The 23,503-nt window shown below is 47.9% G+C and overlaps 1 protein-coding gene across 1 annotated transcript; it reads left to right on the top strand.

The window, feature by feature from the left end:
• The first annotated feature begins 273 nt into the window (after positions 1 to 273).
• TRIM42 (tripartite motif containing 42) lies at positions 274 to 22,463 on the top strand. The gene is made up of 5 exons (XM_046645870.1): positions 274 to 614; positions 4,399 to 5,096; positions 9,475 to 10,298; positions 13,295 to 13,519; positions 22,377 to 22,463. The coding sequence occupies exons 1-5, from the start codon at positions 274 to 276 to the stop codon at positions 22,461 to 22,463; spliced, it is 2,175 nt and encodes a 724-aa protein (XP_046501826.1).
• The last annotated feature ends 1,040 nt before the right edge of the window (positions 22,464 to 23,503 follow it).

The following is a 23,503-nucleotide window of genomic DNA, read 5'->3' on the forward strand; positions in this document are numbered from 1 at the left end:
CGTCAGCCCAGATCTCACCCTGCCACCTACCCGGCCTGGTGAGATATGGGAGGCAGACAGGGATTGTGACATAAGCAAATGGCCTGAAGCTGATATATGTAAATGCCAGCCCTTGAGCTTCCCAGTAGGAACACAGCCTGTGAAGGCCTCATAACAGCCAACCTCTTGCAACCTCCAAGCCGACGGCCTCACCAGGGGGAAGAGGAACTTCCCCGCAGGAGAACCACCGGCAAGATTCTGTCCCCAGAGGATGGTGGCCATCATGTAAGCACCATGGAGACCGCCATGTGTGTTTGCTCTCCATGTTGTACATGGCAGAGATGTTGTCCTCGATTATGCTCCTGTCTATGCTGCAAGTTCCTCTTCACCTCGGAGCGGAATTGCACCTGCTTTCCCTGCCCTTACAAGGATGAGCGGAACTGCCAGTGCTGCCACTGCACCTGCTCCGAGAATCCCAACTGCCACTGGTGCTGCTGCTCCTGGGCCAACGACCCCAACTGCAAGTGCTGCTGCACGGCCAACAGCAACCTCAAGTGCTACTACTACGAGAGCCGCTGCTGCCGCAATGCCACCATCACGTTCCGCAAGGGCCGCCTCAAGAGCATCCGCATCTCGTAAGTGCCGGGCGCCCGATGTGGGCCACACTGCCAGCTGTGGGCTCCACGGGGTAGGCCAGTGGTGGTGCCTCAAGTCCATTTCTCTATATGAAAAAAGGAGGCCAAAAATTTTGTAGCAATTAAGTGTGTCCTAAATAGCGACTGACCACAGATAGACCTGAGCTCCAAATCCAAGCTCCCCCAGCTGTGCAAACGAGCACTGTGCCCTCCCGAACCTCACCTGTACAAAACAGTCATAGCTAATGCTCAGTGCTTATGCCAGACACTGCAGGCAGGGGCCCATCTGACCCTCAGCCCACGCCCACTGTGCCGATGAGGAAACGGAGCCTTTGAGAGGACAGGACACCCAGGGTCACACAGCTAGTAAGACACAGTCAGGATTTGAACCCCAGAGCCTCTGCTCCTCACTTTAAAATGCCGTGCTACAAAATGGAGAGAACAACACCCATCACGATTGGATGGGTTTAAGGATTAATGGATGTGCTTTGTAATCTGTCACGTAACATAAAAATATAAATATAGCTCTCCGTCTTCCTCCTCTGAACTCTTCATATCTGCAACACTTATTGGAAAAGTCATAACTTCCACAGGCCATTTTTGACCCCTATGGCCTGTATAAGTCCCCCAGACAGCCGTGAACTCCTGCCAGCCTTCTCTTCATTCCTATGCAGAAGTCACGGCACTGAGGGTCTCAATTACTCATCTGGGGCATTCACCCTCTGTGCCAGGCAGTACACATCCTCCTCCTGCTCCAACCAAGCCAAGCTTTCTATGTCACGCGTGAGGGGGATCTGGGAGTAGCAGGCAGGCTCCCTAGAGGAGGAAAGATCAAAGCTGAGCACTGGAAGATGACACGATTTAGAAAGGCAGAAAAATGAGAGCAGGTGTGAAGCCTTTTAAGGCTGGAAAAGCCATACTGAGAGTAAAGGTTCAGTGCATTCAGGGGAAGAGTATGGTCCATCTTGCAGTTCACACTTAGTAGATGCTTAATAGATGTCACCCTCTGCTCGGGGACCTCTCGCGGTGCTTGCATGAATAGAGAACGCAGGGGTCCTGGATGCGGGTCCAGGAGCTGTGAGGTGCAGAAAGTAGTGTCCACATTCCTCTCTCCTCTCAACTGCCCCATTTTCTGCACATCAGCAACAGAGAGTCACTGAGCCCATTTCAACAGGGGAGGGATGACATTGGTTCTTTGGGAAGATGGCTTAAGCCAGTAGCTCCCAAACTCCGCTTTGCGTTGCAATCACCTGGGGATCTTTAAAAAATACTCATGCCTGGCCCCCACCCCCAGCCATTCTGATTTTATTGGTCTGGGGTACCACTTGGGCATCAGAATTGTAAAGGTCCCCTCCCAGGTGATTCTAAAGTGCAGAATTGCCAGGAAGGGACAAGGAGGGAACCTGGGAGACTTGCTGGGTGATATGGTGACAACCCAGGAGCAAGAAGAACAGGACTGAATTTGGGAGAGGGAGGGCTGTGCAGAGGACGCTGGAGATCTCAGCAGGCAGGCAAGGCTGCCAGGCTTGGTGACTGTTCTGGAAGGAACCATGGCCACTGGATGCCCAGGTCCAAGCCTGAGGCTTTCAGAGGATGGTCAGAGATGCTACTGCACGTGTCAAGAGGTTGGCTCTGGTGCACTGAGGCTGATCTTCATGTGGCCTCTCTTCTGAACCACTGCCTTTCCTGTTCCTCATCACTACTTCCTGCTCAGCATCTCGCTCCTCCTGCCTCACTTTTGTCTCATCCATCCCTCTCTGCCTTTACTCATCTCTTCTTCTCACTTCCCTTTTCACCTCCACCCCATCTCCCTGGGTGTCTCTTAGCCTTGCCTTCTCTCTCTTCCTCTTCCCCCAACACATCCCTCCCTCCCTCCTTCTGATTTCTCTTGCTCCTCCCCCTTATATGACACCTGATTCTCAAGTCCCCGCTTATCAAACTAGAGAAGTCCATCCAGCTACCCTGTGTACAACTGACATGCCCCTCCAGGTGACCCCTTCAGGGCCCAGTTGGAGGCTGAGGAAGCAGGGAGGGAACAGGGCTGAGAACATTGAGGTTGGCAGGCCCGGAGCCCAGCATCCAAGTCCCTAAGGGAGGAGCTTTCCAGGTGTCTGAGTCTTCACAAATTGCACTCTCTGTCACTACGAAGCCACTCCATTCCAACATGCCTGGGAAGCACCTTTAACTGTCTGGGCTCTGAGACATGGGTCCCTGGCCAAGGGAATGGGGAAGGAGACCGGGGCATATTCGACTGCAAGAAGGAACAGCAGAAGAGAACACAGCCACAACGTCAAGATCAACTCCCAAACATCACTAACGTGAACAGAGGTGAAGAGATAGGAACAGTCCAAATTGTGTATCTGTTTACACCTCCACCCCCGCACTGAACTCATTTCTTTTCACAAGCTGCTTTGGCCCTGATCGCAGCTTCTTAGAACATGCACTTGAAGTTTGCAAGTATGCTTTTACTTCATCCATAGTTCTTACAGTTAAATATATGAAATCGGGCATGGACATTAGACAAATAAAGCATCCACATGCACATACAAACAGTAGAAGCACACAGTTTTCATGGACCTGACCATTGCCTTCCTCCAGTGTGGACAGGAGCTGGCTAGCAGCAGAGGGGAGCAATTCCAGGGCCATGTTTGTTGAAGGCTTACTATGGGTCAGGAGTTAAGCCCTCACTATGGATTATCTCATGCAGACTTTGTAAAATTCTCATGAAGGTAGCAGTATTGTGAGCTCTGATTTACAGATGAGGAAACCGAGGATGAGAGAGGTTAAGAAACCCATCGCAGAGGTCAGCTCCAAAGTGATGGATTCCCTCATGTACAGTCTGCCCCTCGAGCCCAGACCCCTAACTCTGACCTATTGGTTAGGAGGTCAGAACACACAGGTTCTAGGCTTGGCTCTGGGACTGCCTCCTGGTGTCCTGGGAAGGACACTTCACCATCCTCTTCTGTGTTCCATCCTATGTACGACAATAATAATGATGTCAATGCCCTCTAAGCAAAACCCACCAAGAACACACCTGTAGCTGGAGGAAACTGGATTGATCAACTCATGGCAACAGGGGAGAGGTGTCTGGGTAAGAAGACATCAATAAGCTACTATAGGATTTAGGCTCCTGTTAGATGAGGACTGAGGGTGAATCTCCTATTGGGTCTTTTAATAAATCTTACCTGAAAGGTGGGAAGACCAGAGTGAAAAAGCAGCAGGCACTCCCATTAACCAGCCCAGGGGAGGTCTGGTCATTTTGTGGTCTGGACAATGTCCTTGCTTTTGTCTGAGTTCACATACGATGAAGTGGTCCTGTTTCTGCCTTGCTCTATCACAGTCCTGGGATTGCCTTATCTGATGCTGGTCTTCTGTGATATTGTTGAAGGCCAGAACACCAGGGCCGGGCTGATAGCGTCAGGCCAGTCTTGGCTGCTTCTCTCTGGCTCAAAAATAAAAACAACAGTTATATATCACTGTGTTCCAGGGACTGCTCTAAGGCTTTGCAGGTATTAAATTCCATTTTAATCCTCTCAAGAACCTATAAAGTGAGTACTAATTTAATATTGAGGAAACAGGCAGAGAGAGGCTGATTAACTTTCCTGAGGTCACCCAGCTAAAAGATGGTGGAGGCAGGTGTAGAACCCAGAACCCTGGCATGGAGCCCAGCTCCTCACCATCGTACTGGGCTGCCTGTCAGCGACCCCCGGTTCTTTCGGAGGCGGAGAAACAGAGGGAGCTCTGGAGCCTCCTCCTGAAGCCCTGTGTTTGCATCTCCTTTCAGCTCCAAGACTGCCTTGCGCGTGGGGACCAGCGATTCCCAGCTCGACGAGGTGAAGACGACGCCCGCCAACAGCAACCTGGTGGACCACCTCTCGTGCCCCATGTGCGGCCGGCTGCGCCTGCACTCCTTCATGCTGCCCTGCCACCACAGCCTGTGCGAGAAGTGCCTGCGGCAGCTGCAGAAGCACGCCGAGGTCACCGAGAACTTCTTCATCCTCATCTGCCCCGTGTGCGACCGCTCGCACTGCATGCCCTACAGCCACAAGATGCAACTGCCCGAGAACTACCTGCGCGGGCGCCTCACCAAGCGCTACATGCAGCAGCACGGCTACCTCAAGTGGCGCTTCGACCGCTCCACCGGGCCCATCCTCTGCCAGGTCTGCCGCAGCCGGCGCATCGCCTACAAGCGCTGCCTCACCTGCCGCCTCAACCTGTGCAACGACTGCCTCAAGACCTTCCACTCGGACGTGGCCATGCAGGACCACGTCTTCGTGGACACCAGCACGGAGGACCAGGACGAGAAGATCTGCATCCACCACCCGTCCAGCCGCATCATCGAGTACTGCCGCAGCGACAACGAGCTGCTCTGCACCTTCTGCAAGACCGCCTTCCACAACGGCCACGACACCATCAGCCTCATCGACGCCTGCTCCGAGAGGTCCGCCGCGCTCTTCAGCGCCATCGCCAAGTTCAAAGCAGGTCCTGGGCCCCTTCTCTCCCCTCCAGAATAGCTCCTAGTTCAGGAAGTGATGGGGAGACGGCTGGGCCGTGGGTTTAATGAGAGCCTTAGCTCCACCTGGTGGAGCAGTGGAAGTACCGGGAAACCACAAACCAGGCTGCGAGGCACTGGCCTGCTGTCCACACCTGACAGCTCCCACCGGCCGCTTGACCTCCCTGTGCCTGGGCTTTCTCGTCTATAAAATGGGGATAATAGTAGTCACTCCCTCACTGGGTGGTTGTGAGGATTAAATGAGTTACTCCACGCAGAGCTTGCATAAAACTATCTGGCACATGATCAGTGCGTACAGATTCTACCATCTTGATTATAAGCTTCATGATCTTGGTCCTCATTTTCCCCTTTGGAAAATGAGTTTGATCCTATAGTATCTTGAAGTTCTGTGAGCCTTTCTAAGGTGTTTTGTCGCTAAAGTTGGATTTCTTCAGTATTTTCCCAGTTTGCAGGGGGAAAGAATTAAGACAATATTGAGAATTATCTCGATTTTAAATTTTTTCGTACAGATTTTTTTTTTCCCAAAACGTGTAAACAACAAAGTAAATGAACTGGTAGAAAACACATAATGACAAGAGAAATCAGAAATAGCCAATAACGTTCTGGTCAACAGCTTGTTTCTCCTCTGCAGGCCTGCTCACAGCTAATTTCTATTGGCCACAGATAGTATAGTTACAGTTTCTATAAGAGGACTGCCCCAAGTTTCCATGATGGAACCCAGTGCAGCAGTCTCTTACGGGGTTCAGCAGAGAGCCCCGTTACCTCTGGGCGTGCATCCACCTGACTACACACGAGGAGCTCGGGGATCCTTGTAAGCTCTCTGCCCTCGGGAATGGCTCCCTGGTTAGAGCCCTCCTGTACACAGGCCTTGTGGAAGAGTTATGTCTAATCTCCTCAATAATCCTGCAGTGCAGGCATTGAAATTCCCTCCATGGATAAGACAATTGGGGTTCTAAGAAGCAATTGCCCTGTGGCAGTTAGTAAATGGCAGCCCCCGTCTGTCTGACTCCAGTGCCCCTAAGTCCACAACATTCATCTGACAACCTGCTCTGTGCCCAAAAGTGACCAAGGTCTGCAGATAGAGAGAATGAGAAACAACAGCAACCACCACCCTCCCACCCTGTGGTCTCTTTCTGGAAGGCGTGGTCTCCAGTCCAGTAGGCCAGAGTACGCCAGGTCAGCCCAGCCCCGGCCCTTGCCAGATAGTTCGGTGTTCGTTGAATAAACATACCTGAACATGAGAACGAGGCAGCTTTGCCCTGAGCCGCACAGAGAGCCCCCAGTGGACATGGAGGTGGGTCAGAGGTGGGTCAGAGGTGGACGAGTTCCGTCCCCCAGGGCCTCTCACCTCCATGAACGTCAGGAACATCTCGATTTCTCCATTGCCCCGCCCCTAGACACAGTGTGAACTGATGTTTCTTCAGTTGGGGAACTCCGCTAGGCAGGCCTCCAGGGATGAAACGCTACAGGAGCCACGTCGCCGCGCACGTGGGCAGCCCCACTGGTTCCTGGAGGGTTCTCTTACGGTAGGACTCACTGCCTGAGCCCAGCTCCACCTCTGGGCCCCCAGAGAGACCTGGGAGAGTCTTCTCAGAGTCCAGGGCACCTGAACTTCAGAAAACAAAGTTTGATTCGGAGTGAGGGGACACCTCTACAATCTCCAGAGAGCCCAGAGGCTGGGAAGGAGTCAGGGCCCCCTTCAGGACGTAGCCATTCAGATACGGGTAAGAATCAAGCCCGTCCATCTTGCTAAAGGAACCAACACAAACAAAAAAACGTGTTTTAACCATGGCTCAAATTTGGGCCTAAGGACTCAATTCAGTTCCTGGGGAGGTGCCATAAATCTGCATTTCAAACAGATGTCCAGGTCATTCAAGGGCGGATACTCTAAGGACATGCTTAGAGAAACTCTAGGCCCTGGAGAGAAGATCCAGTTTGGGTTGATTGCTTACAGCTGTGGTGTCAACCCAGGCCATGCCCTGGAACCACTGAGGAGTGTCAGTGGCCGCTGATGCCCGTGTCCCGTCCCCACAGAGGTGCTGGCCGAGCCCAGGGAGTTGTCATGAGCTCCTGTGTAATTCTAACATGCTGCCGGGGTTGAGGACCACTGGATGAAAGCGAGCGCGCAATTTTAGCTCCTTGCTGCTCAGAGTGCGGCCCATGGACCAGCAGCACAGGTACCACCTGGGGGCTTGCTAGACATGCAGAACCTTGGGGTCCACCCCAGACCAATCGCATTGGAATCTGCATGTTTGACAAGATCCCCACAAGATTCCCTGGATGAGATTCCAAACCTAGCCACAAACTGCCTCACGGGGACTCCTGGATCCCAGCTCAGGCCGATTCACTCAGCAGGGGAGGCCAAGAGAGGTTTTTCAAGTTCCCCAGGTGATCCTGGTGCCCACAGAGGGCTGAGAACCACAGCTGGAGCAATTAAGAACGTGGACTTCGGAGTTAGACGAATAGAGTTAGGGACAGGCCCTGGTTTCTCCCGTCTACTTGCTGTGTGACACTGGACAGTCACTTAACCTCTCTGAGCCTTAGTTTCCTCATCTATAAATGGGAACAGTATCTTCCTCATAGGAAGATATGTGTAATGTGTGATAATATGTGGATATAATCCATAATATGTATAATGTATGATAATATATGGATATGATCCATAATCAATGGTTACTAAATAGTAACTAGTTTTAAGTGCGTTGCCTGAAAGAGAACTTGATTTGACTTTGCTCTAAGACCAGCTCTTGCAAAGCTGTCATATTGTAGGGGTTGGAGGTGCTTCTGGCCTCCTCCTTTTCTCTTCTCCTGGTGCTGCCTCTTTTCTCCCATCTAAGAAATTTTTATCCTGCCTCTCCGCACTTGCTCTACATAAACTTAACCAATCCCTAATAATGCAAGGAATTTCCTATCCAAGTGTCTTCGACAGTGAGTAACTGTTGAATAGTCAAAGAAGTGAATGCATACAGTGGAATTTCAGTGGCCATACGCTAGTGCCAGGGGGGAGGTGGGCAGAGGAAATGGGGGCTTCAGAAAGTAGGCCAGGGAGTGACACTGATGATCTTCCCCCCAAAGATGTTAGAAAACAGGAGAGGATGGCCTTCACACAGCAAATGCCTTTGAGCACCTCTGCGAACCCTGGTCATAGTGGTACCTGAGCCGGCGTGGGCCTGTCTCGGTCTGACAGAGCTCTGGGGCTTCTCTGACTCAAATGCACATCGCTGTTGCAATGGCCACCACCCACGGAGGTCCAGCTTCCTGCGGCCCCAGGACTGTGCTAAGAGCCAAGTGCAAAAAGGGCTTGGTCCCCCGACGCCTGAGTAAACTTTGGGGAGGATTACTGCCCAGTACTACACAGCAGAGCTGGCCTTTCACGGGAGACTCTTACCACTGGAATAGGCCACAGAAGGCTGACAAGTCTTCAAATCACTGCCTAATGCCTAAATCTCTGTAAAGCCAGAGATTTACAGGTGCTCAGATAGTGATGTGCCACGTGCCCCCTACCGTAGCCTCCTCTGCACTGCAGTATCATGGGGTCGATGAGTGCCATGAGCATCAGCGCCCTCTCACATTCATACTCTAGGCACTGTCTCGCTAGTGCCTAGAGAGGCATATGACATGTACCAGGTGTCCAGGAAACATTTGTTGAATGACTGAATGAACTTAAAATCCAAATACCCTGTGAGAGGCTGCAGGATGAACTGGGTTCTCCTTGAAGAGTAACAGCAGACCCTTTCTTGAAAGGAAGTGAGGGAAAGGAAAGAGATGGAGGCCAGCTGACCCCAAGAGAGTCGAAGTCCCCCGGCAGAGAAAAGGAGCATGTGGAGGACGACCTCGGTGAACAGAAACCGCTGATTTCTCACTGTTGTCTAGGCCTGGGTTTTTGGTGAATGAGGCAGGTAGCAGTCATCAGAAATTTAGCTCTTTCTCCTCCCCCTGCAAAGCTCAGCTTTCACAATGGGAGAACCAGTTGCTTTGTGAGGTCACCTCTTCTTGAGTCCACCTTGCTGACAAGTGATGTCTGGTGAAAACTCGTATCAAGGGTGGCTGTGAACTTGCAACCTCAGACCCGAGGCCACGGGGATGACTGTCACAAGGCAGGAGGGTGACAGGGGAGGATGGCTGTCAGAACTGAGGGGGCATTAGACGAGGAGGAAAAGGAGTATATTGGGGGAAGCCGAGTGCGTTTCGTCACCTCCTCTAGCGTTTCAGTCCCGTCGCACGGGCCTCCCTTCCGCTCCACCCACGTCCCCGGAGTCCGAGGTCATTTGCTCCACTTTGCTACTGGCTTTGACATCTGGGGAGACGAAAAATTTAACTAAAGTAACTAACTTGCTTGTTTTGCAGTCCGATATGAAATCGATAACGACCTGATGGAATTCAACATTTTAAAAAGCAGCTTCAAAGCCGACAAGGAGGTAAAGCGAAAAGAGATCAGAAACGGATTTCTCAAGCTGCGCAGCATCCTGCAGGAGAAAGAGAAATCCATCATGGAGCAGATAGAGAACCTGGAAGTCTCCAGGCAGAAGGAGATCGAAAAATACGTGTACGTCACGACCATGAAAGTGAACGAGATGGACGGCCTGATCGCCTACTCCAAGGAGGCGCTGAAGGAGACGGGCCAGGTGGCGTTCCTGCAGTCTGCCAAGATCCTGGTGGACCAGATCGAGGACGGCATCCAGAGCACCTACAGGCCCGACCCGCAGCTCCGCCTACACTCCGTGCACGGCATGCCCTTGGACTTCGCTGAGCTCTCCAGTGCGATCCACGAGCTGTTCCCCACAGGACCCAAGAAGGTCTGCTCCTCAGGGGACTCCCTGCCCTCCCCCTACCCCACCCACTCGGAAATGATGATTGCCAGGAAGGTCACTTTTAGCACCCACAGCTTTGGCAACCAGCAGATATACCAGCGAAGCACCTCCTTGCTGTCCATCAACACCACCAGCGGTGAGAAAGCCAAGACGGGTTTGGAGGTCTATGGGAGAGCCCAGTCGGCGGCACCTGCCAAGCCCACAGACGGCCTCTACACCTACTGGAGCGCCGGGGTGGAAAACCAGCCTGTGCAGAACAGCAGCAGCTTCCACAACTGGTACTCGTGCAACGATGGCTCTGTGAAGACCCCAGGCCCGATCGTGATCTACCAGACTCTGGTGTATCCAAGAGCTGCCAAGGTCAGAAAGGCTCTGGGCCCCGCGGGGAAGGCGGGAGGGTGTGGGGTACCGAATGGAAGTGGGTAGCAGGAAAGATTGCAGTTACCTCTTTGACCTCGAGGGTCCAGTCAGTCAGATCTGCTCCTCGGGACTCTTTGTGGTCAGCCCATGCAAAAGGAATAAGTTTCCGAAATCTTAAGTAACCCAAGATTGGCTTAAAGCAAGCAATGCATTTAGGTCTCAGTCAGAAATACATCTGAAAGCCCCAATCGCACTTCAAAGGCAGCTTCTCTATTGAAAGAGAACTCAATTTGGGAAACAAAGTAATTCCAAGAGACTGCTCAGAGAGTGTGCTATTTCCCAAAGAGAAGCCTGTAGTAGTAGAGAGAGCCCAGAAATTGGAATTAGAAATGCAGGCTCCGTTATCTATCAGCTGTGATTTCTCTAAACTGCTACCTTTCCTAAGGAAAATATCCAGTCTCTCCATGATTTGGAAAGCGTGGAAGAATAATCCCCAATGGAATTCCAGTTCTTATCCTGGGATTCAGCCTCTTTGGGAGCTGTGGGGTGTGGGTCTCTCACAGACCTCTACACCTGCCGTCACCTGGCTTCAGGAGACATGACTTCTCCTCCACTCTCTTGGCCGAACATGGATACAAGACCTTTCCCTTATCCAGCTGAACCTAAATTAAACTGTTCACAGAACATTTTACTGAAGTTTAGGGAAGGGAAAGATTAACTTGCAACTGGATATTCTGTTAGAGCTCATCTTGCCTCCTCTTGGGGTTCCTCAGACCAGCCTATGGCCTGCTGCCACAGGGCAGAGCCTATCTTTTGCCCCATAATCTGAGAACACTCCCCAAAACTTTTAGCATCCTTGAAGTCTAAACTAGCAGCTCTCAGACATTAACATGCACCTGGGGATCTTGTTAAAATGCAGATTCTGTTTCCGTGGGTCTCAGTGGGGCATGAGATTCTGCATTTCTAACAGACTTCCACATGTTGCCAGTGTGTAGACCACACTTTAGTGTCGAGGGTCTAAAAACAAGAAAATGAAAGCCAGACACTGACCAAGCTTTATTTTCCATTCTCCTGAGACATCACAGTCTATGGTTCAGAGTCTATAACTGACGCCAAGGATGACCTTACACTGCAGGGTAGAACCTCCCTCCCATGGGCTATCAACACGGCAAAGAGTCTCTGCCCTCCACATGAGAGACGCCCACAGCCGAACCTACGTTTCCAGATGATCCTAGAGCAGGAAAGCCTGCAGCGTGTGTGAGCTGAGCTCAGGGATGGCTTTGGGTCTCAGCTCCATGCAACTCAGACCTCTTGGGAGGTTGGCAGCAGCTTGATCTGGAGGGGGAGGATGCTCTGGTGATGGCTTCTCTGTACTTGGGCTTGGGGAACAGTCACCCCGTGCCACCTGTTAGTCATCCCTGCAGGAGCTCAAGAAAGGGGTCAGCGCAGCAAAACCTAGACAAGTCATTGGCTGTCAAGAGAGGACAGCTAAAGCTACTGCCAGGCAGTGGTATCCGATGTAAGAATATCATAGATCCCTATTTTAGGGCCGTGGAATGGAATCCATACAAGAATCCCAGTGCTCAGTAATGCAGAAGAGGATGCAACAAATCTGTGTTGACGTCTCTCTCAAATGGTGGTTGGCTAACAGCCCCCTGCAGGCTTTTGGCATAGAAAATAATGCTAAGGTTAGTCTTATAATTTGTCAATACTTGTCTTAAAAATCCTAGAGTTTTTAAATAAAAGCTCAATTTTCTTTCTAGAAATCCCTTCCAAGGAAACGGTTAAAAATTCAGATGGAGATTCACGCCCATAGGGTTTTCATTGCACCATGATTTGAGTATAAAATTAGAAACAACCTAAATGTTCAACTATAGAAGGATTAAATCATTTATGGGGCAGTTATTAAAGTGATGCTTTACTGAATTTTTAATGAAATGGGAAAATCTATAAAATATAATCAGTGAAAGAAAGAATAAAAACTATTTAATCTAAATTATATGTATTTGTGTGTTTATGTATATTCCAAAATTGGAAAGAAATAATAATAAGTTATTAACTGAATTGTGGGATTATAAGTAATGTTTTTTCCTTCCCTTATACTTTTTCTATATTTTCCAAGTGTTTTACAATGAATATGTTTGTTTTGATAATCAGGAAAAATAAGTTAATTGTTATTAATAGGCACACAAATTTAATGAAAGTTTTAAGTATAAATACACAAAAATTATAAATTAATTATATAAATTCATAAAAATTAAAAAAATTATATACTTATAAGAGTAATTATAAATTAATTTTATAAATATTTAAAAATTTAAATAAAGCATGCAATATCTGTTAAAAAATACAAATATTATAGAATATTTATATGCCAGGCACAATCTGCTAATTAACACTTGTTAATATATCTCTTTCCAAGAGTTGGTATTTTTGCTTTGAGTGTGAACATATATTCTCCATTACTTGGATAAGTCATTGCACCTCCCTGGGCCTCTACTTCTTGTGTATAAAATAAAGGGTTGGAATAGATACACTTTTCATCTTCTAGCTTTCTGTGATTCCACTGGAATTTGCTAAATGTAACTTTTCTGAGCCTCAACTGTAACATGACATAATAAAATCTCCCTTCCGGGAGTTGTGAGGACTAAATGAGTTAGGTACCGTCTGTCACAGAACCCCATGCCTGACAGGTGTTCAGTGAACGGTAGCTACTTTGGCTAGTGGTGTCCGGAGGACAGTGGGTACCTCCGTGACGAGTGACAGTAACAGAACCCAGAGGAGCATTGTTCTGTTCTTCAAATGCATTAGAAGCATCGTGTCAGGCCTCATCATGAAGCCTTTCAAGACTGTTGCACAAGGTCTAATTCAAAGTCTTCAGCAGGTGGAGGGGTTGGGGTCGGCTTAAACTCACCCCACAGATCGTCAACAACACACATCTTCAGGGGAAAGGAAGCTGAATGGTGTGTACCAGCCCCATGTTCATTTCTTCGTAGGTTTATTGGACATGCCCAACAGAAGATGTGGACTCTTTTGAGATGGAATTCTACGAACTCATTACTTCCCCTCCCAACAACGTGCGGACAGAGCTCTGTGGACAAATTCAAGACATAATGCAGCAGAACCTGGAGCTGCACAACCTGACCCCCAACACCGAGTATCTGTTTAAAGTTCGAGCCATCAACGACAACGGTCCTGGGCAGTGGAGCGACATCTGCAAGGTACTGTGCATGTTATTTCTCAGATGATGTTCTTGAGAAGCTCTGGATGCAGGTCTCTTAGGATGCTCATGACATCACAGAATCCACCATGTGACCCACCCACCCCCAATCCCAGAAAACATGTTAACTCAGAGCCAGAGACAGCTTCTGGCCTCCACCGCCTGCAAACGAGGCCTGAGCACCGTTAGCTCAGTTTGATTCAAAAGATATCGGTGCCAGGCACCGTGTCAGGGTGTAGAGATTCAGGGGAAAATAAGACATAATCCTTGCCTTCGAGGAGCTTGGGGTCTAGTTAACAAATAATTGTGGTGTGAGAAGGACAAAAAGGTTACGTGTTGACCCGTGGTGAGTCAAAGCAAGGATAGGGTGCTGGGTTTAACAAATGCGAATACAGGATGCCCGGTTACATTTGAGTTTCAGGCAAACAACGAATAACTTTTTAGTATAAGAATGTCCCATGCAATATTTAGGACATACTTATCTTTAAAAAATTTTATCTGTTGTTTATCTGAAAGTCAAGGAATAGCTACTGAGCAGGTCAGGATGGACTCCAAAAAAGAAGGGACAAGATTATTCTTATCTTCCTTGTGATGCAAGGCTGATTCTTCTTATATCTCTGGGGGACATACATTCATGAGTATAATTTTATTGCTATTCAAGGGAGAAAGGGGAGGAAAATACCAAGACTGCCCAGAGCTATCTCACTGTACAACCGTGGTGGTATTCTTTGCAATCAGAGTGGATCATGTCTTAATCAGGATTCTTTAGAAGTAAAGAGAATAAATCCATCCATTTCAGCTTTTGTAAATGGAAATTTATGGGCAGAGAGTGGGGGGTCTCCTGAGACCACTTCCAGCCAGGACATGCATCTGGTACCCACGGGAACTCAGAAGTCGTCAGTTTCTCTGAATCTCTCTCTCTCTCTCTCTCTCTCAATCTCTCCTGCCCCCACCCTCACCCTTCCATCTCTGTTTCTCTCTGAATCTGTACCATTTTCAGCTCGAAGTTTCTCCTCCCCTAAACTCAGCTTGCGTGTGATTTTGGATCCAACCTCCGTGTGACCAACACAATCTGACTAGGTACATTCCCCGTATCTCTGGCCAAATGTTTGCAGAAGAGAATCTGATTGCTTGCTCCCTCCAGTGATAAAGGGAAGCAGGGGTAGGGTGGGAGGGATTATGCTGTTGGTCAGCACAGCAGAGCAAGTCTGCTGGGGGTGGGAGCTCTCTACTAATCCTGATTGCCAGCTCCAGGGGTGACGCTCTGCTTCTGGAGCCCAGCACCCACATGCACTCCCTCCCCCTCCCACAGAGGTCAGACACACACGGAAGGGAGTGGGATGAGAAACTCCGGACCCCAGCCAGTTATGCTGTCGGTAACCCCAGAGCCCAATTCTTGTTGACACCCTTCTCTCCAGAGCACACCCACAGCTGCTACCACGTTTTGCAGAATGTCCCTTTGACTATGGATTTTTCCTTCAATCTAATTCCATCTGCATTCTCATTTTTTAGAAATTCCTCAAAAATGTTTTGCCCATGAAGGTCACTAAGTACTGTTACTAATTTTTTTTGGTGCGGAAGATTGACCCTGAGCTAACATCTGTTGCCAATCTTCCTCTTTTTGCTTGAGGAAGATTGTTGCTGGGCTGATGTCTGTGCCAATCTTCCTCTATTTTGTACGTGGGACGCTGCCACAGCATGGCTTGATGAGCGGTGCGTAGGTCCACACCCAGGATCCAAACCTGTGAACCTCTGGCCACCAAAGCAGAACACGCCAACTTAACCATTACGCCACCAGGCCAGCTCCCTAATTTTTTAAAAACTATATCTTCTGTCATTTTTAGATGCTAGGGACAGGGACGGGGTGGAGAGACTGACATGTGTTGGCTTTTCTTGGGTAAATGTTTTGTCATCCCTTTTAAACTCTGAACTCCTTGAGAACAAAATTCATGTCCAATCCATCTTTCTTTCTCCCACCATCCTCACCACAGCACTGTGCATATCACAGGCTCTTAATGGTTATTGAATGAATACATGAGTGAAAACGTGACTGAGCAAATGAAGACATGAATGAATGTCTAAATTAAAGAGTGAAGAAATAAACTGATAAATAAAGTTAATAATTACAAAGTACCCTAAGATGCCTGAAAGCTAAGTGCTTTATACAAGCAGTCAAGAAATAACATTCTCCCTGAAATTGTGTTTATGCGGTTAATTTGCACTTCCTCTATGGGAAGGAAACTCATTCCAGTTTCTTTGCTTTTTAACACAATTTCTAAATGAGCAGAGCACTAATTAATGAGGTTTTCTGGAGGCTTCATTTTTATCTGACTCACAGAGCTGCAATATAGATCTTTCCTTTGCGATGATATTAGCATTCCAGGGGAAACACCGATTTCCTTAACATTTGTCATGATTTGCATAAGTAAAGGCTTCAATAGCAAATGAAAGTAAGATGCTGTGTTTGAATGACATTTATAAAGCTTCATAAAAGTAATGACTTCAGCTCACTCCTATAAAATCGAAATATTTTTCCTTTGGCATCAGTTCTATGCTGGTTTTCCTGAAAGGTTTCATTTAAAATGCTGGAATGAAGCAGCAGAATCATTTCTTATCCAAAATGCAATATTTCCATCAAATGTACTTTTGTAAAGGAAGTGAAATAACACCTTTTATATTTGATTTTCACAGTCTGTGGCTTGTTGATTTTTTTTAAGGGGTTTTATTTAGAGTACAATACATGAAGCATGAAAATTAACTTTAAGGCTTCTTAAAGGTCCCATTTATTGGAGGCCAGCTCTGTATCAGACACCACATATTCGTTATCACTGATCACCCTGACCACTCGGAAGACGGGCATTTACTGCCTCCATTTTACAGATACAGAAACTGAGGCTCAGAGAGCGAAAGTGCCTGACCTCATGTAACTCGAAGGAGGAATTGAGTGGGAACCTAGGTCTCGTCTGAGGGGGAGCCCTTCCTCCCCCTGCACCATAGTCAGCAGCAGCCAAGTCTGGGCAGGGTGGGCTCCACCCTGGGATCCTGGCACCTCACCTGGGGAGAACGTCCTCAAGGCCAAAAGCAGTGAGGGCCCGACTTGCATTCATTTGAGAGGCAAGACCCTGCATTGGAAAGAGCGTCAGGCTTGGGCTGGCATACGTGGGTCCAAGCCCCAGCTCCACTGCAAGCTCCCTGAAGACAGGCACACTCTTACTCGCCCCTCCTGGCCCACGTCCCCAGCTGAGAGCCTCTAAAATCCAAGAGCCTAACTCATGTTTTTGACGGGGTGGAGAAATGTATTTTTAGGCAAGTCAAGTGCCCTTTGGCCTCAGTTTCTCCTCCTGCTCTTCCTCTGGTCCTCAGTGCACCTGCTGACCACCATCCCCAGTTCCACAAATGGCCTCCTTACTTTTAACTGTCTCCCTCTGACTTCAAATCTCAGCTGACCTCCAGGAAGTCTTCCCGTGACGAATCGAACCTTCTGTCTGTGCCCTGGTTTCCTGTTGCCGCTATAACAAATCAGTGGCTTAAACGATACAAATTTACTTGTTATCTTACAATTCTGGAGGACAGAAATCCAAAATGGGTATCACTGGGAAAAGTCAAGATGTCGGCAGGGCTGTGCTCCTTCTGGAAGCTCCAGGGGAGAATTCACGTCCTCGTCTTTTCCCGTTTCTGGCAGCCGCCCATGTTCCTTGGCTCACGGCCCCTTCCTCCATTCTCAGAGCCGGCAACATGAGGCGGAGCCCTTCTCACACTGCTTCTCTTCTGCCTCCCTCTGCCACTCGGAAGCACTGGTGATTGCTTTGGGCCCGCCCCGTGATTCAGGATAACCTCCTTATCTTAAAGCCAACTGACTAGCAACCTTGATTGCCCTCTGCCATGTAACGTAACATCTTCACAGGTTCCCGGGATTGGGACATGGACATCTTGGGGGGCCATTATTCTGCCTACCACATCTGTAAACCCAGATTACATCAGCTTTGGAGGCAAAATTTCAGGCCCCACAATAGTCACAGACTGCTACTGTTCTGAGTCTCTCCCTGTAGCTCTTCAGAAAATGTGCCGACCCCTCCCCGCACACATCCTCTCAAATTCCTTCTCCGTTTGCACTGGGGTTCGTTTCCCTTCCCCCTCGCCGCCCCCTCTGCTGTGCCTCATACGCTCAGGGCTCAGGAAGTGGTCCTGCCAGCCCCCCTGAGCCTCTGCAGGGCAGCTTCCTCCCTGTGGCTCTGTGGACCTCCAGCCACAGAGCGGGGCTGCCTGGTCTCCCCGGGCATCTGACCTTGGGTTCCTGAAATCCCCCTTCTGGTTTTTCCTCTGTGCTTACTGCAGACCCTCTGCCTTGGCTGAGACCTGCATCTTCACGGGCTGGGGTTGGAGGACAATCTGAGGGGCCAGCACGGCCCCACACTCAGAATAACTACCCTAGACTTACCCTGCACCCACTCACACACTCACAGTGGCTCCCTGCCCTGAAATGAAATCAGTATGGCTCCCATTGTCTGTCTCCTTAGCATTTATTCGTTTCTAAAGAGCTCCTTGATCCTTCATGTAAATAGAACCCTATTGGGCCCTCCCTACTCGCCCTGCAGACCGGCTTGAATGCTGGAAGGAGTTTAATATAGGCTGACACTGGACCTACTATTTTAACCCAATAGATGGAAGGTTGAATTAACCATCCACCTCAGTTCATGCTCCATTATCAACTCTGGTCTCTGCAAGGCCCTTTTCTAGTTCATGTATTTATTCCTTTTTGTGACCATTCCTCCCTAGACATCCATTCTATGTTTTGTGTGTATCTTGTTGCTTTGATGTCCTCTTGCATGATGTATATGGTGTTAAATGTGTTGTTAACTTACACAAACAGGACTGTGTTACGTGGCTCACTTTGTTTCTCGTCTTTTTTTCCCGAACACTGTGTTTTTATGACCCATCTGTGTTGTTCTGCACAATCAGCCCCTTATTTCTGATGCTGTGCATCCTTCACAACGCGCATTTGTTCCCCACATCTTACCTCTCCGCTCAGCCGGGACGGACGCCCAGGTCACCCCCCATAACGCTGCCATGACCTGCCTCATTCGTGAACTTGGTGGGCGGGATGGGATGGGAGAATTTCTCCGGGACATTGTGTTAGTTTTCTGGGGCTGCCTATCAAAATGCCACAGACTGGGCTGCTTCAAAAACAGATATGAATTCTCTCACAGTTCTGGAAGCCAGAAATTCAAGATCAAGGTGCTGGCAGGTCTGGTTTCTTCCGAGGGCTCTCTCCTTGGCTTTCAGACGTCTGCCTTCTCCCTGTGTCCCCACACAGCCTTTTCTCTGTGCGAGTGTGCCTCTGGCACTTCTCTGCACGCCCAAAGTTCCTCTTCTTATACGGACACCAGTCAGATCGGATTTGGGCCCCCCCAATGACCTCGTTTTAAATTAATCACCTCTTTAAAGGCCCTGTCTCCAAATACAGTCACATTCTGAAGTCCTGCGGTAGGACTTCAACCTGGGAATTTGGGGAGGGCACAATTCAGCCCACAATTCAGTGTATAGCACGAGAGAGTTGTAGGGCACGGAGTGCGTGCGTACTTGATTTGACTGCAGGCATGCGCACTCCCATAAGGAGCCAATAAGGACCCCAGTTTCCTAAGCCCGCCTACATTTGGTGTGATCCAGCCTTCCACTCTTCTGCCACCCCAATAGGAGCAAAGTGCTTCCTCTTTATTGTTTTAAATGTCATTTCATATGCTCGTTAGTTTTCGGGATTTCCTCTTCTGTAAATAGCCTGATAAAAACCCTTTGCCCATTTTTCTACTGCATTTTTCTTTTTCTAGGTGATTTGCAGGATATTCTTATATATCCTAGATAATGGTTTTAGACATTGCTAATATCTTCCCCATGCTGACATTTCTCTGTTAACTGTGTTCACAGTGTACTTCATGAAACTGCAGAAATCTTCAATTTTGATGTCATCAAAGTCATCACTTTCCCTTATGGCTTGACCTTTTGAAGTTTTGTTTAAAAAGTCTTTCCTTGGCTTAGATCACAAAGATAATCTTCCACATGTTCTTTTATTGACTTTAAAGTGTCGCCTTTCGAATTGGGGTCTTTAATCCATCTGGGGCCCACCCTTGGATGTGGTGCTAGGGAGAGGGGCGCTTTTTCGGCCATCGAGACAGCTGTTTGCCCAGCATCATCTACAAAGCAATGTCTTCTCCATTAGTTACACTAAAGGCACCACTCTGATCTTATAGTAAATCGCCATATATTTAGGGATGCGTCCCGAGCTCACTATCGTGTCCCCTTGGTCTATTTGTCTGTTCTTCTGTCAGTACCACAGCAGTTTAATTGCTGTTTAACCTCAGCTTTGCTCTGTGTCTTGTTTAACTGCTAAGGTGAGTCTGCTTCTTCTTTTTTAAGGTTTATTTAGCTGATCACAGAAATGCGTGCCTTCATATAAATTTTGGAGTAAATTCCTAAAAACAATCCAGATAGAACATGACTAGGTAGGTATTGAATCTCTACATTAATTTGGAGACAAGTGATATTTTTGTAATATATCTGAGCATTAATTCAAATCATCCCCCATGGATGTTACCACGGCTTCTAAGTTCTTCCCATTGAGCTACTGTATGTTCCTGGTTAAACCAGATAGTTTATGGACTTTGTTGATATTATGAATGTTATTTTATATTTGATTATATTTTCTAATGTATTGCTGGCTTACAATAAATCTGTTGGTGTTTGTAGGTTAATCTTGATTCCAACAATCTTGATAAACTCTCTTATTCTTCTGAGAGTCTAGCTGTTGATTGATTCTGCTTGTTTTTTCATGCATATGATCATATCGTCTATAAAAAATGGTAGTTTTTTCTCTTCCCTTACAGTCCTTGAACATGTATTTCTTTTTCTCTCCCTATAGCTTTGGCCAAGGCCATTGGTCCTGCAGAAAATGGTAGCTGTGATAGTTGATAATGTCTTATTCTTGATCTTAACGTTTCTCCATTGAACCATGATGATTTTTAATCTAGTTTTCGTCATGTATAATCCTTATTAAGTCAAGAAAATTTTCTTCTACTTCTAAATTTCTGAGCTTGTGCAACTTTACGAATTTTTTTGTATCGTTTGAGATAATCACATGCTTTTTCTCCTTTAGGCATTAATGAAATGAGTTATATTGATTTTCTGATACTAAACTCTACGTACATTCATGGAATAAACCCTATGTGATCATGATTTATTATTTTTTAATACACTTGATTTTAGTTAGCTCATATCTTGTTTTGGATTATTGCGTCTATGATCATAAGTGAACTGGACCTATAATGTTTTGCTTATATTGTTTTTATCTGGTTCTGCAATCAATATTTTACTAGCTTGATAAAATGAGCTAGGACACTTTTGCTTTCTTCATATTTTCTAGAACAACTCTTTCTTAAAACTTTGGTAGAATTCATTTGGAAAACCATAATGAGCATTTTGGGTGGAGAAGGGGATGTCAACTATCATTTCAGTTCCTTTAGTATCTTAAGTTCTGTCCTCTGTTTCTTTCATCCTGTTTCATCTGCTTTCCTTGTTCATAGACACACCTCCAGCCCCACTGCCCCGTTCACTTGTCATGCATAGTCTTTATCTCTGGAGACCCTGATTACGCTTTAAGGCAGAGCTCAAACCCCCTATTTTTTATGAGTCAATTCCCTACCCATCACAACACTATTCTTCCTCCCTCATTGCCCCCTGATGGCTCTGCGTACAGCTCACACTATTCATATTACCTTTATCACGGTTATGTATTATCTCCATTTTTACCCAGAAATGGATGACCTAATGCCATGTATATAATATGGTCTTTACCTTGCATGAAGCCTTGGTTTCTCCAAAGCTGAAAATAAATTCTGTAAAACCAGAGAGCATAATGGTAATAAGTGTCTAATTTTTTTTGCCCTTTCCTTTTGAATACAAATATTAAAAGTTGAAAGCTTTGATTATAGAGACTTTGTACTTTGTACAAACATTGCTCTTTGCCACCCAAACCGCCCCCTACTGCAGCTGCCCTGTGAGTCTGATTTGTCTAGACAGCCCCGGCTGGCTCTCATCCCTGGCTCTCGGCCTCACTCCCTAAATGCCTCCTCAGTAAATGTGTATCAGGAAGGAATGGGAATGCTGCCAGACCAGAGAAATGGAGACACACATTACCTTCAAAGTGAGGACTGGAGACCCACGTCTAAGCTGAGTTGGTGAGATTTCGAGGAGGGTCCTTCTGTCCAGTGCAATCTGCCTTTTCTAGGGCACTGACAATTCACTGTGATCAAAGACAGTATGAAGCATCAAAGACAGATTTACAAATCATTGTTCTATTCACCCTTCATCCACTTTTTTAAGAACCTTCTCTTTACCATAACCAGTGTTGGGATTATAGAGATGACAGACTGTCATTTCCCCCACCCCCCAGGTCAAGGTGCTCAGTCTGGTAAGAAAGGCAAACACAGCCACTGAAATTTACAAATGACAATAGCTGTGACAGAAGCAATTTCCAGAGCTGGGGGAGGACAAGCGAGCTCTTCTATGGAGAAGCCCCCGTGGGGTCAGCACTCAGTCACACGAGATGCCTTAAAGGAAGGGGAACCTGGTCTGTAAAATCCTGATCCCACCACATATTACCTGTGGGACTTTAGGAAAGCCACGTGGTCCTTCTGAGCCTCAGTTTCTTCATCTATAAAATGGGGCTGATGGCAGCTGCCTCAGGTGGTTGTCGTGGGAGTCGATGAGAAGATGTATGTAGTGTCTGGCACACAGCAAGGGCCAGGCTCCTGGGAGCCGCTGTCTCCCTTGTGGCTGGTGCCAGGGCTCTCTGCTTCTGCTTGCAGGTGGTAACACCAGATGGGCGTGGGAAGAACCGAGCTAAGTGGGGCCTGCTGAAGAATATCCAGTCTGCCCTCCAGAAGCACTTCTGAGCCCCCACAGTGCAGGCAGCAACCTCAGAGACACACCACAAGACAGAAATATATGCACACACACAGATGTATATGTATTTTTCTCACCACACTCTTCAATGAGGTTGTAGACGATGTTCCGGGACCTCTGAGCTATTTCAGCAGGAATCTCCTAAGAGCTAATAAAACGAATGCCTGATGTCGTGGCTTGTTGTTTGCTCATTATCATGAAACTAAGATATGAAACAGTCAGCAAGTCTCTATGTCTCCGTGAGCTCGGGCCTAACCCAGGATCAGAATTTTGTGGTGTTTTGTGCGGGGCAGCCTGCCAGGCCTCTGGGTGGCATAAAGGGCACACTCTTCACAGTCAGGCCCCCTGGGTGGCATTCTGACCCCTGCCGAACTGGCATTCGAGGTTTGGGCAAGTCACTGATTGATGGGGGGCTCATTTCTTCACCGTGCCGTCTATTTCAATGTTAAGCAGCCAACATTGTTAGAGTGCTCTTCCTAATTATCGAGCCTGAACTTGCTTCCCATAACTTTAACCCCGTGGTCTGAGGTCTGCCTCTGAGCCGTAAAGAATGAGAGCTCTCCCTCTTCTCCTCACTCCTCCTGGTCCCCAGAGCAAAGGAGGGGCAGCAGAGTGACTGGTCAGATGGTTCTTTGAAGCAAGGCAGGAAAGAAGGACAGAGTCAAGTGTCGGCTCCAGCCTCGCTGCATTTGGCCTGGCCCTTCTGACAATATGAAGCCCCCAGGGCTTTTTGTCTAACAAAACCCCATCTGCCTAGAACAACCCTCTCCTGAACCATACCCCATTTCTCCCCAGAAAACACCATCAGTCTTTCAAGACTCAGTTCAACCGCTTCTTCTGGGAAGTATCTGCTGATTCTCCAGCTGGGGATGACACCTCTCTTCTCCCCTGGGTTCTCACTACACGCAGAGCCCTCCTCCCCACTCCCATCCCCCAGAGAGACATCTATTCCAGCCATGAAACTTAGGAGTTCTTATTCGTCCCCAGTCTTTAGGGCAGAGACAGTATCTTGTTCATTCTGTTCCAGCGC

Source organism: Equus quagga, chromosome 1 (genome assembly GCF_021613505.1).
Source record: "Equus quagga isolate Etosha38 chromosome 1, UCLA_HA_Equagga_1.0, whole genome shotgun sequence".
NCBI classification, from domain to species: Eukaryota; Metazoa; Chordata; class Mammalia; order Perissodactyla; family Equidae; genus Equus; species Equus quagga.